At 50.5% G+C, this 13,736-nt stretch overlaps 1 protein-coding gene across 3 annotated transcripts in view; it reads left to right on the top strand.

The window, feature by feature from the left end:
• The first annotated feature begins 4,388 nt into the window (after positions 1-4,388).
• The window catches only part of SYT17 (synaptotagmin 17), an 88,216-nt gene continuing 78,868 nt past the window's right edge, over positions 4,389-13,736 (top strand). The window contains exons 1-3 of one of the 3 annotated variants that reach the window (NM_001193210.1): positions 4,389-4,403; positions 7,959-7,976; positions 8,612-8,760. In NM_001193210.1, the coding sequence (NP_001180139.1) occupies positions 4,389-4,403; positions 7,959-7,976; positions 8,612-8,760 (182 nt within the window). Of the gene's footprint in view, positions 4,404-4,837; positions 7,807-7,953; positions 7,977-8,611; positions 8,761-13,736 lie in introns of those variants that run through there. The other 2 variants (XM_005224748.5, XM_005224749.5) reach the window with 2 other exon arrangements.

The following is a 13,736-nucleotide window of genomic DNA, read 5'->3' as shown; positions in this document are numbered from 1 at the left end:
CATACTGATCTTCTACTGGGTAACTGACAAGGCTACCAGACATCTGGCCCCTCCTACTTGTTAAATCTCACCTGGTACCTCCCTCCCCTCACTTGAGCTAAAAAGCTCCTTGGAGTTGCCCTCTGACCTCTAAGCAACCTCCAGGGCTTCTTAATCCTTTCTCTGCCATGGACATCCTGCCAGTCTTTTGAAGTCTATAGACGCCACCTTGGAATAATGTCTTTTCAACATAGAGGACGGTATATAGGATTACAGTGAAATTATACTGATATATATTTATCAAAATATTAAAACCAAATTTAAATTTAAATATGGTAATATATGTGCTTCTTCAGGCTTCCCTGGTAGCTCAGCTGGTAAAGAAGCCACCTGCAATGCAGGAGACCCTGGTTCGATCACCTGGAAAAGGGACAGGCTACCCACTTCAGTATTCTTGGGCTTCCCTGGTGGCTCAGATGGTAAAGAGTCTGCGGAGTGTAGGAGACCTGGGTTCGATCCCTGGGTTAGGAAGATCCCCTGGAGAAGGAAAGGGCAACCCACTTGAGTATTCTTGCCTGGAAAATCCCATGGAGGGAGGAATCTCGCAGGCTACAGTCCATGGGGTTGCAAAGAGTCAGACATGACTGAGCAACTTCACTTCACTTCACCCACTCCAGTATTCTCGGGCTTTCCTGGTGGCTCTGATGGTAAAGAATCTGCCTGCATTGCAGGAGACCTGGGTTCGATCCCCGGGTTAGGAAGATTCCCTGGAGGAGGGCATGGCAAACCACTCCAGTTTTCTTGCCTGGAGAATCCCCATAGACAGAGGTGCCTGGTGGGCTACAGTCCATGGGGTCCCAGAGTCAGACACAACTGAGCAATGAAGCACAGCACATGTGCTTCTTCATTAATGCATTAAACAGAAAGATCTAGCGTGGAGGCCCAATAATGGGTGTAATTTTCAAACAGTAAAGAGTGTCAATGAAATGTCAAGTTATTTGCAACAACTGTAATGTGACAGGAATATACATGATTTGTGTTGGTGATAAAGTCCCAGGCAGGGTTTCCCTGGTAGCTTAGCTGGTAAAGAATCCACCTGCAATTCAGGAAACCCCAGTTTGATTCCTGGGTTGTAAAGATCCACTGGAGAAGGGATAGGCTACCCACTCCAGTATTCTTGGGCTTCCCTTATGGCTCAGCTGGTAAAGAATCCACCTGCAATGTGGGAGACCTGGGTTTGATCCCTGGGTTGGGACGATCCCCTGGAGAAGGGAAAGGCTACCCACTCCAGTATTCTGGCCTGGAGAATTCCATGGACAGAGGAGCCTGGCGGGCTACAGTTCATGGGGTCGCAAAGACTCGGACATGATTGAGCGACTAACACTTCACACTTAAGGTCACACCTCAAGAAGCATTCTCTGACTCTCACCACACTAGTTGGGGCCACAAATACTCAGTACCCTGATAGCCCCCTGGACCTCCCTTCATCACACCACAGGTCACATGCAATTCCACACATTTGTCCTGGTCTGGGGCTTCTTTACTGAGATCCGTGAAGGTGCCAGCTGCCTTGTCCAAACAGGCTCAGCCTTGGTCTGAGTCCAGGCTACACCTCAAAGCTGGACTGTGGGTCCTCTCTAGGGCAGGGAGAGGCTAGCAGAGCTGGGGACCCTGAAGTGACTTCTGACAGTCCCCTGCTGAACAACGCAGGACCCATTTCTTTGTTCCTTCTTTCACTGGAAGCAGGACGGTGCAGCCCTAAAGAGTTGGACCTTTCCAGTCAACCAGATCTGCACTTTTCTCCTGTCTCTGTCACTTTCTCCCTGTTTACTTTGGATGACTCCCTTCTCCTCCAGGAACTTCAACTTCTTCACTTGTAAAATGGGTGATGACAGTACCCACTTGGTAGGGCTCTGGTGAGGATTATACAAGAACATATGTGAAGGCACATATGTCGGAGGCACCCACATTAGCTAATAATACCATCGATGTATTTATTCAACAAGCATTTATTACGTATCCATTGCCTGCCAGGTGCTTGACATACATCAAAGTGTTTTATTGATGTAATTCCAGGGGTATGTTCTCTTATCCCCATTTCAAGTAATCTTCTTCATTGGCAGACGGGTGTTTGATATTCTGAGACAGTTTAAATTTTTACAGATTAAAGTACGAAACTAACCCTAAGGATTTCACCCCCCTCTCCCCAATATCCGGCAAAGGCTAGGTTTAGGGAGTCTAGGCTTGAATTCCAGCTCCTTGATTTGAATTCTAGCTCCTTGATGCTGTATGTACAGCTCCTGGGCAACTTCACTGCTTTGTGACTCCTTTTTTTTTTTTCTTCTCATCTAAAAGAGTGGAACAGTAACAGTACCCACCTCAAGCCTATCAGAGAATTAAGAGATTGAATTTATTGTGAAAGGTTTTAAAAGGTTCAAAGGTTTGAGACTGGCACAGTCTCAAAACGCTTAGCCATTCCTCACAGGAACACCTGGGGAACTCCTCCACTTCCCTTAAGTACCCCGGGGGAGCACCCATCCCAGGAGGAACCCCTCCTCTGTGAAGCCCTCTCCCCACCAAGCATCACTTCCCATCACTGCAAAAGAAACATCGTGGATACGCACCAAGTTTTAGGAGTGCAGACCACGTGGGTTCAAATGCCAGTGCCGTCAGCTGCCACCTGTCCTGCTTTGGTAGTGACTTTCCCTCTGTGCATCTCAATTTCCCCATCTGTAAACTGGGGAGAGCTGCAGTGCCCCCCTCAGAAAGGTAAGAGGAGTCAAGCACCCTGCTGGGCTTCCTAGGTGGGTTCAGTGGTAAAGAATCCACCTGCCAGTGCAGGAGACACAAGAGACCTGGTTCAACCCCTGGGTCAGGAAGATCCCTTGGAGGAGGGAATGGCAGCCCACTCCAGTATTCTTGCCTGGAAAATCCCATGGACAGAGGACTTGACTGAGCATCCACACACACCAGCACTCTGCCAGACATACAGGAATGAGCAAGGCAGGGGAGGACAAGACGAAATGCTTGAGCGAGATGCCTGCGAAATTATAAGCACTCGACATATGTTACATGCCATGTGCTACAAATGAAATATTATCATACTTAGAAATGTATATGTATGCTAGATATTTACACGAAATATTTACACATATGTTATTACACCTTTTGTTCATAACTTCCGCGTTCATTTCCTCATTTACTCCCACAAAAACAGTCCTGGAAGATAGGCAGGGCAGAAATTTTATGCTGTTTTTATTGATGAAAAGATAGAGTCGCTGGAAGGTTAAATGGTTGGTAAACTGGCAACTGAAGATGTCTGGACATTTTAAAAAGAGAACTTGCAGAGGGCAGTGTTCCACCTCAGATACCGCAGTGGAGAGTCAGCCCCAGCTCTGTGGCTTTGGGGTGGGAGGACCGGTTTGGGGGAAGCCTCCAGGCCCAGGGCGCCCCAGCCACGTGGGCAGGCAGGCTGGCGGGTGGACACGCCCGGGGGCGCACGCTCGCTGGCGCGGAGCTTCCAGCGGGCAGAGACGCGCAGGACGCTGGGCGCGACGCTGGGTGGCGCTGCTGGGCCGCCCCGCGCCAGACCTGTTGCGCCCAGGGCGCAAGTCGAGCAGGTTTAGGGTAAAGGGACGCTCGGGTCTCTCCGCGCGCACCTGCCGCCCTCGCCAGTGCATCTCCCTCGGGGCGCCCAAGGCCCCATCTTAACTTGAGGCTTCCATTCGCTTAGCCTCTGCATTCCTCACCGCAACAGTTCTAGGCGCGTCGGGTGGGGCGGGAATAAAGTTTTTCCAACCCGGTCTAGGAAAGGGCTGGATGGGGAGGACCCTCCCGGCTCCAGACTCTGCGGCGGGCTGGACCGTGCCCTTTCAGCTTCACGGCCGCCCCGGGGGCCCTGCTCTCGGTAGGTGCCAGCCCCGGTGCCGACCGGATGGGCTGACCCGCGCACCGCCCCCTCCCACCTCCTTGCCCGTCCCGGTCCCCTCCCCCGCCTCTGGCGCGCCCGGGCCCCAGCGTCTCCGGCCCCGCCTGCGCTGGGGTCGCTGCAGTCCCCGCGGCTGCCCCGGGCTCCCTCCCCAGGCGCCCCGGCCTTAATCCCGCCTGGGGAGCGCCTCGGGGGGAGCGCGGGACGGCGAGGGAGGCCGAGGCGGGGGCCCTGGGCGCCGGAGCTCTCCCAACCTGGGAGGCGGCCCCGACTCCCGGAGCCGGAACGCAGGGGAAGGCAAGGACGGGGCGGCCGGCGGAGGGGCGGGCGCCGCTCATCAGCCACGCCAGTCACGTCTGGGGCCACCCGGCTGCCTTTTTCTTCCTTTCCCCCTTTGCTTTCTCCCCTCTCTCCGGTTGGCGAGGGCAAAGTGGCCGTGGCGGCGCCATGCCCGGGCCGGAGTGAGTGCGCGCGGGCGAAAATGGCGTACATCCAGGTAGGGCTGAGGCCGGGGGGCCAGGTCCGCGGTGTGGGGTGGGGGGGTGCCGCGCCCCCTCTGACTGTGAGCGCGCGGAAGGGAGGGCACACGGCTGGGCTGCCACAAACTTGCCTCGAGAAAAAGGGTGCCTGAGCGCAAGGCAACCTGTGCAGCAGCGGGGGTGCGCCCCAGGAGAAGAGGCTGGGGACCCCCCACATCCTGGGATGAAGGGCCCCAAGTGGACTCTGCACGCGCGCCCTCACCTCCTGAGGAAGGATTGGGGGTGGGGCGGACTTTTCTTCCCCCCCTTCCCCCACCCCGTCCCTCGGGCACCCCACCCCAGGGGAGGGGCCGCGGGGAGGGCGGCCCGGGGCGCGCCAGCCGCCCGGCCCGCCAGCTGTCGTTGCCTTGGTGACGGCTCTGGCTAATTGGCCGGCGGAGCGAGCCGGCGGCAGCTGTTCCGGCCGGGAGGGACAAGGACATCGTCTCTCCCGGGCACTGGGTGCTGAGGGGTGGGGGACACCCCGGAGGCGCACTGGTGGTGTTGGGGGGCAGCCGATTACTTTGGGCCATTGCCTTGGGAGTTGTGGACCCCCCTTCCCTTCATCTTGGGGACACCCCGCAAGAATCCTTAGGCTGAAATAATTTCCAGGCTCCTTTTCTTGAGGAGGGCATGCTTGACTAAGAGACCTGTCTCCTCAGTACGAGGGGGGAAGCGGCGACGGGTCAGCGCCAAGGTCATGCGGTCAGACCCGCTGAGCTGCTTGTTCTGGCACTGGGTCCTTTGCCCCTGGCAGTGATACCGACGGGCTCCTACATTCTGCCTGCCCAGAGGCAGACGGGTGCCTCTGGGCTCGCTTCTGCCCTCGCCCACCACTGGAGGGGCTCCTGATACCTCCTCCCACTTTGGCTCACACACGCACCTCCTCCTGTCCTTAGTCTTTTCCACCTGCCGGGGAACTCTGCCCTGCCATCCGCTCATAGCCGCCCCATCCCTCTCCTGCCTTAGATTCGCTCCATTGACTTCCCTTTCATGGAATCCTTAGGTCATCTTTTCAAGTTCAATGAAGGTCACATTTACTGTTCACCTACTGTGGGGATGTTGTTGGGGGGAGTGGCCACTGAACACGTTCAGCAAACACTTGGGTGACATGTAATATGTGTGGGCACCGGGAACACAGCTGAGAAAGCGGCGTGGTCCCTGCCCATCAAGGACCACGCACTGAGACCTGAACCACGTTAGAACGGGCTTCTAGGGCTCTTAATGACTGTCTTCCGCACCGAGTAATGAAGTGACTTGCCCAAGGCCACTCAGGGGCTTAGCGGTTGTGGTGAGGCCTAGGAAGTGGGTGGGATGGGGATTGGTGAGGGATTTGTTAAGCATCTGGTATGAGGATGGCCCGGTGATGTTGACTTTTCTTCTAGAACAAGGTGTTTAACTTTTTCTGTAAAGGCCTACATAGTAAATATTTGTTTTTCTTCGAGGGCTGAGCGGTCTGTGTCACAACACTTCACCTCTTTATTATGGCACTACACAGAGACACTAGTAAATGAATGAGCATGGCTATGTTTAAATAAAACTTTATTTGTGGACACTGAAACTGAATTTCATATACTTTGTACGAGTCAAGAAGTATTCATCTTTAAAGCTTTTTCAACCAATTAAAAACATACAAACCCTTCTTAGCTGGAGGGTCATAGAAAAACAGGTCACAGGCTGAATTTGGTCTTTGAGTCATAGCTTGCACCCCCTGTTCTAGAATATCCGGACTTTCCTTCCTCCTTTTTTTTTCTGGCTCGAATCAGTTCTCCTCCATTGGGTCAAACACCTGAGCCTGAGGCCCAAAGACTCAGCACGCTTGGGAGCCTCAGTGCATCTCCCTTTCCTCTTCCTCTTCCTTGGTTTCTCTGCCCCCTAACACTCACCTTGCACCTAGGCAGGACCCCTGAGGTAGCTTTGCCTTTGCTCATCATGCTTTTAGAAATGGTTCTCTTTTGATCACTGTATACCCAGGAAATGCCTTCCTGTGAGCCTGGATCGTTGTGAAAAAGCATCCCTTTAACCCTGCACTTTACCGTGAGCATGTTAAAGTACTTTCTCATGTAAGCCCCATGAGGGCATAGCTGCTTGCTGCTTTCTTCGCCTCACCACTCTGTCGGCCAGGACAGTCCCCAGTGCCTGGCAGGATCCAATTGGACTTGACAAACTGTCTGGTTCTCATAAGCCACAGAAAGCATGCAGGTACTAGGCAGCACAGAGCCTTTTCATAGTGTCCTAGCTTAGCCCTTCCATTAAAGGAAAGAGGTAGCTGAGGCTCAGACTCCCAACTTGCCTGAGTCACATGACTGACCACTGATGAGGCCAGGACGAGTGCCTCTTTTCCCAGTTTTGTATCTCCCCCTGCCCCTTGTGATTGGTGTCCAAGACTTCTTCCCCCCAAACTGTAGTAAATCCCTTGTCACTTCAAGGATTTTGAGTTTTTCACGAGCTGTGTACCACCTGTGATGTTATTTACTTAATTTCTTTTCTATAAATGGACTTGTGCTTTATTTTAACTTTAATATGAAAAGGAAACGTCATGTCACTACCATAATAGAAAACCAGGGTCACCTGATAGAAACTGAAGGCAATAGGAAAAATACAATGAGAATAATGCCACATTCTTGAATTCTAACTAGCTAGTCTGTCTGCAGGGCTCTGAGCTGGGGTCTGCTGTCTGTTTAAAAAGGAAGGCAGGGGTGGGATTTGCAACTGTTAGAAAGATGTTACATATAGTGGTACCAAATTAAGACCTTCTTCACCTCACAAAAGAATTGAGAACGATGATTAGCTTTTTCCTTGACTCAAAGTTCTGAGTTCCATGGGAGACTCCTCCTAACCTATCTGGTTTACTTGGCCTTTTGGAAAACTGTGAAGACCCTTCCCAGACAAGGGGTGGGGTGAGCCTGTGCTTTGGGAACCGATGAGAAGAGGCTGGGGTGGGGGTGGGACTGAAGATGGAAGGGAGCCCCTCCCTTCTTCCCGGGGACCAGACTATGGCTTTCTTTTCCGCTCCCTCTATTTGTGGGTGGTCATATGAAGCTCCCCACCATTGGAGCAGAATTGGAAGGTAGGGCCTCTGGGAGGGCGGGGGAGCCAAGTGACATCCATGCTGTGCCTGCCTGCAAGTTAGCTAATCATGTCCTTCTGGGTTGGCTTCATGGCTATTTCTGTATAGGAAGGTTTGCTCCTCTCCTGAAGTGTGGCTGCATTGGATAGCATGACTATCTATCCACCCGCTCTGATTCATAACAGCATACGGTGCAAATCAAATCGAAATGCTAAAGTTTCCCATTTATTCGGTGTTGGTTAGCCAGGAGGCTACCAGCAGCCCTGAAGGTAGCAGCACTTTGTTAGGAGGTCAGCTCCCTTCCCAGGATGGTAAGTGGGAAGAAGCAGGGTTTTTTGTTTTTTTTTTTTTTTTTTTCTTTTTTTGAGTTGCAGGAATATTGCTAAACTGGTCTTGTCTCTCTCTCTGTGTCATCCCTCGCCCCCTGTGCCCCTTGGCTTCACGTGGATCTCTAAAAGGGCAGTTGGAACCTTTAAACGAGGTGAGTGAATTCAGTGATTTGTTTCGTCTGGCTTGTAATCAAGAAATGCTTGCTTTTCATTTTGGAGCCTTTTGTGGGGCTGTGGGGATGCTGAATATTAAACAACAACCGGATGTTGATAACAGCTCGGTTTCCATGCCATTCTAGGGAAGGGAGATCCCGGTGAAAAGATACTAGTTAATGAGACTAGGTTTCCCTTCCCACCCTCTACTTATTCCATTTGATTATCTCTGTTTACTTTAATGTCATGAAATTACTTAAAAAAAAAAAAACTTGTGCTTTGCTTTCAAGAAGACAGAGTAATAATCATTGTGTTTTGCGAACATATTGCATAGCCCTCACGATGTTGAATAAACCACCCACATGTCAAGAAAGACGTTCATATACAAAGGAAAATACCTGCAAACGTTTTGCTTGCTATTAATGGCTTGAGCTGGTTGGTGTTTGCCATCTTCGTACCTGCAGTTGGTAAATAGAAATGGAAAACAGTTTGTTCTAAGAGATCAGCCGTGGAGACAGACCTCCTGAATGTCGTTATTTCTCATCAGGGATCGGCTGCTTGTAATTGTAGGTGTTTTTCCTCTTCTTCCTCCTCTTCCCATCTCTCCTCTGCCCACCTCCTGCCATGGGCTCAGGGTTTCCTTTCTAGAATCTCCGACCTGCTGCTCTGCAGATGGACTTGCCACCACTGCTGTCAGAAGTGCTATGAGTCCAGCTGCTGCCAGTCGAGTGAGGATGAAGTTGAGATTCTGGGACCTTTCCCTGCCCAGACTCCTCCCTGGCTGTAAGTAAAACTGCTCCAAACTTCCTGGAAAGCCACCTTAAGACCTTTCTTTTCTCTGTTTCTGCGAGGGGTCTGGGACAACTAGGGGTATGGAGGGGGGAAAGGCTGCGTTTCCATTGACCTCTTAGTCGCTGATGGTTGTGCTGTGTGCCTCATTGCGTTTGGCAAGCTGGTAAGACCAGCTCGGGGTGGAGCTTCGGTTCAGCTGGTTTTCACAACTGGTCTTCTGAGATACGAACCGTGTAATGCTAAGCATGTGGGCGCTTTTAATCATGTTGAGTGTCGTTCCAAGTGGAAAAAGAGATCTGTGAGCGTCTCTGTTCTTCAAGGGATGTCCAGATCCTAAAGGTTTTCCATCCAAGTCAGTATGATGAACCATCCTAGCACCCGGCTCATGCTAAACACTCAGTGTTTGGTGTGGATGACATGAACAAACAGGTGCCTCTTTGCTGATCTGAGCAAGAACTTCAGAAACAGGGAAGCAGAACACACCTCCAGGCTCCATCGTGTCCTCCAACGCTGTTTATGCTCTCTCTGGCATCTTTCGTTTTATTTCCAATTCGTTCTCCTCCCGCGCCTGCATACAACATCTCCATCTGCCAGTCGCTCAGATATTTTGGGAATGCAGTTTTGAAGCTTTTCAGCCACGTGTCTGGGCCACCTCTCTGTGGCTGGGAGAGGAGCGTGGCCAGAGTCTGGGTTGAATCTAGAGGGCCAGGGCTTGGGAATCGTCCAGTGCAGCTTCCCATGATGTAGAGAAGGACGCCCAGGGAGGCAGGAAGATGGTATGAGGGCCCACAGCTGGAGCCTCAGTGGGGATCCTGTGCTGTCTCAGGTAAATCCTTGGGCTAAGATTCCAGAAGCCTCTGGCACCCCATCTTTTCCTTGGGGGTCATGCCTCAATCCTCTGATTTTTTTTTTTTTTTTTTTGAGAAGCAAGTATCAAATATTTTCATAGCAGAATGGCTCTGGGTTACAATCTGTGAGTTCAAATCCTACTTCTCCTAATTTTTTCCAGTTCTGTGACCTCAGGCAAGTTGCTTGATCTCTCTGTGCCTTGATTTCCCATCTGTCAAATGGGGATGATAAAAAAAAATAGTATTTATCTTATAGAGTTGTTGTGATGATTGCATAAATTTGTTTATGGAAAAATACCTTGTTGGCAATCATAAACATAAGTGATTCTTTTTACCCTATTTTGGTCTGGGTTTCCTCATCTGTAAAGTAGGGGAAGTAATAGAACTTATTTTATAGGGTTGCTATTAATAATAGTGACATATGCATGTAACATGCTTAGCACAGTAGTAAGTATTCATCTCTATCATTATTAAGTTATTGAGAGATTCTTTAAATTGATGTAACGACTATGTGAAAGAACCTTCCCTGACTCACAGGTTGTAGACTGAATCCTGCAGTTGTGCACAGAGTTGAGATGTTTGGTGAAACCAGCTCATTAATCAAGGGATTGTTCCCATTTTCTAGTGATGGAGGTTGGCTCAGCCCATCTGGTGTCTTTAAAGCCATGCTCAAAAGAATTCCAGCTCTGTGACGGCACGGCAATTATCTGTCTTTTTTTCATTCCAAAAAATAGTTATTGACCAGCTGATTAACCTGAAGGCGGAAACTGAGTCCTGAAAGTGTCAATTATGCTGTTGAAAAGTTAAGCTCAGTTTTTTTGGTAGTTAGTTCTTGAGGTTGTCCTATGTACCAGGCACCACGGGAGGCACAAGACTAGATGGAGTCCTGTTCCCATGCTCAGGGGATTTAATATCTGGTATAGAAGATAAGGGCTTCCCTGGTAGTTCAGCTGGTAAAGAATCCACCTGCAATGGAGGAGACCCCAGTTTGATTCCTGGGTCGGGAAGATCCGCTGGAGAAGGGATAGGTTACCCACTCCAATATTCTTCAACTTCCCTTGTGGCTTAGCTGGTAAAGAATACACCTGCAATTTGGAAGACCTGGGCTCGATCCCTGGGTTGGGAAGATCCCCTGGAGAAGGGAACAGCTACCCACTCCAGTATGCTGGCCTGGGGAATTCCACGGACTGTACAGTCCATGGGATTGCAAAGAGTCGGACACAACAGAGTGACTTTCACTTTCTTTCACTTTACTATAGGAGATAAAGCAGGTAAATAAATTAGTTGTGTATTCACATCCTGCACACACATATGACAGTTCTGCATAGAATTTTGTTATGGAAAAGTTCTGGGAAAATGGCTTCAGGCATAACTGGATCCAGGGGCTCAGATGATGTCATGGATGTGCGTGTATGTGCTCTCTCTGTCTTTCTTTCTGTTTCTTCTGTATTGCCCTCATTCTTAAGCGTTCTTTTTTCTTTGCATTATGTTTGACAGCAGCAAAATATCAGGAAAGGCTCTCATTGCTCTGGTTTGGGTCACATGCCAATCACTTGATCCAGTCACTTTTGCTTGGAGGAAAAAGCTCTGGGATAATGTCTGGGTTTCCTGACCTGAAACCAAGGAGAGGGTTATTCTACCTGAAACACATGAACTAAGCTAGTCGAACAGGAGTTGGCAGACTTTTCCTATAAAGGGCCAGAGAGTAAATATTTTAGCCTCATGGACTAGTTTTTATTGCAGCCACTCACTTCCATCCTTGTAGTGCGAAAGCAACCACAGGCAATTCACTAGTGAATGGGCGTGGCTATGCTCCAATAACACTTCTACAAAATCAGGCAGTGGGCCCCAAGTTTGCTGGCCTGGGTAATAAACAATTTGGATGCTGTGACTAGATCCAGCGTACACAAACACCACAGGTGGGACACTGCATCTCGGAACAGTTGGGGGAATCAGACAAAAGGAGCCTGCAAGTTCAGGTTCTGTGGGGTCTCAAATGCCAGATTAAGGAATTTGGATTTTCTTCTGAACCAGAGGAGACCCCTGAGAGACACTGAAAATCACAGTCTGTTTGCCTCAGATGGTGAGTGTTACAGATGTGTGGCTACTAAGCTGGAGGACGTTGTGTTTTGCTCAGGTCGCTGACCCTTTGTGCAAGCAGGGGGTTCTATCTGGGATAGCACCCTCAGGGAAGACACTTGTTTTGGTTATGCTACAAGCAGAGAAGCGAGCTGGAAACTTCCAGCAGCCAACTCACCACATAGCTTCAGGGGGCGCCCTTCACATGGTGGTCATGATGAGCGAGACCACCTAGACTTGTGCAGTGCACGTCTGAACAGCTGTATATGACCTGTGTGCTTCCCAAGGTGACCCAGGTCTTCCTTCAATCCTGGATAGCACCGAGGACATTTTTGATAATCAACATCATACCAAATGTTAAGAAAAATCTATAAGGAGGAGGCAGGTTGAATCCTCCAGAAAGAGAATTTACAGCTTGTGCTTTCCCCAGATTTATTTACCAAGTGGGCAGTTGCATGTTATCAAACAGGCAGGGAGCAGAAATGTCAAAGAGTACAGGCTTTGCAGTACATTCCTACTGTGCCATTTGAGCCGGGAACCACAGAATGTGCCTCTCTGTGGGGTGGCATGTGGCAGATGAGCTGGGTCTTTGCCTGTGTGATCGGAGGGGACACACCATTAATTGTCATGTACGCTTTTGTCGTGTGGGACCTGCAGCTTTCCTGGGCTGGACTGGGCTGATGAGAGTCAGGAAAACCAACTCGCCATATGGTACCATCCGACTGGCTCCTTCTATGGCAGTGCCAGAAAGACCCCCACTGAAGAGTGAATTAGGTTATTTCTTTGTCCAAGAAGCATGTGTTGAATACCTACTATGTGCAGGGTTCTTCCAGGCCTCCTAGGGGATGCCCAGCTCGGTAGTGTGGGGCATGTAGTCCAGAGTCTGGTGCTGCTGGACTCCACTGGGGTTCTGCCATTCAGTGGTGCAGATCCATTCTCCTTCCCTCCCGCCACCTGACCAGGGCTCCGTTTCCCTGTCTGTAAAAGGGGTAGGGGTGGTTCATAACAACTAACTTCTGGATTGTTTCAAGCCTAAATGATTCAGATAGAGCATTTAGCACAGTACCTGGCACATAGTAGGTGCTCAGTAGCTGCTGCCACCTTTGATCCTAATAAAGCAGATGCCAACATTAAGATTTGTAGCCTGTTATGGGAGGGGCGACAAGTCATGCACTCAGGTGACTGTGACACAAGATAAGTCAGATAAAAGCCACCAGAAATGTGTATTCATTTATTCACTGAAAAAATAAATCAGAGCACCCCACACATGCCAGGTGCCGTGCTAGGAGGGCAGTGGTGAACGAAAAAGACACTGCCTCTGCCCGCATGGGCCTCTGGCTTAGTGTCAGATGCAAAGGAGAAGCAGGCAGGCCACACTGAAAAAGAGGTATGTGCTGGAGGGGACAAAAAAAAAGCTGCAGGGGTAAGGGGAGACGGGCTGGGAGGAGGCGACTGGACTGGTGGGTCCTCTCTGAGGAAGTGCTGTTGCAGCTGAGAGCTGAATGATGAGGAGGAACGAGACAGGTGATGGGGCAGGACGAGCATTCCAGGTAGAAGGGACAGAGGGCGTGGAGGTTTAGTGGTGGCAGAGCAGGCAGGGGTGGCCCAGTATACCCTGGTGCTATGTCTGAGAGGAGGCAGCCAAGGCTTCAGGAAGCAATGGCATTTAAACTGTCCCTTGAAGACTGATGGGAGTTCGCAGCTGGAGGCAGTGGTCACCATGAGGTGTGACAGCCGGGAAACAGGCCATGCAGGTGGAGGGCCCCAGGGGCCATCACATGTTTTTGCTGCCTTCCTGGGGAGATGCAGCTGCTTTCCTTTACGGGAGAGAAAGACTGATCTAGTGTGACCCTGTCTCCCTTCCATGCCCCCACCGGCCCGACGTTTCATCTGCTATGTTCTCCTATTCTTGACTAGGAGTGGGAGGCACTGGGCATTGCCCCTGTAACATGCCTGCTTGTCCCAGCTGTGACCCTAGTTTTGGAAGAACATCAGATCCATTTCATGTCATGCACAGGATGCCTCTGACCTCCCAGAACT

This window comes from Bos taurus, chromosome 25 (assembly GCF_002263795.3).
Source record: "Bos taurus isolate L1 Dominette 01449 registration number 42190680 breed Hereford chromosome 25, ARS-UCD2.0, whole genome shotgun sequence".
NCBI classification, from domain to species: Eukaryota; Metazoa; Chordata; class Mammalia; order Artiodactyla; family Bovidae; genus Bos; species Bos taurus.
This window is presented reverse-complemented; position numbering and strand designations above follow the sequence as displayed.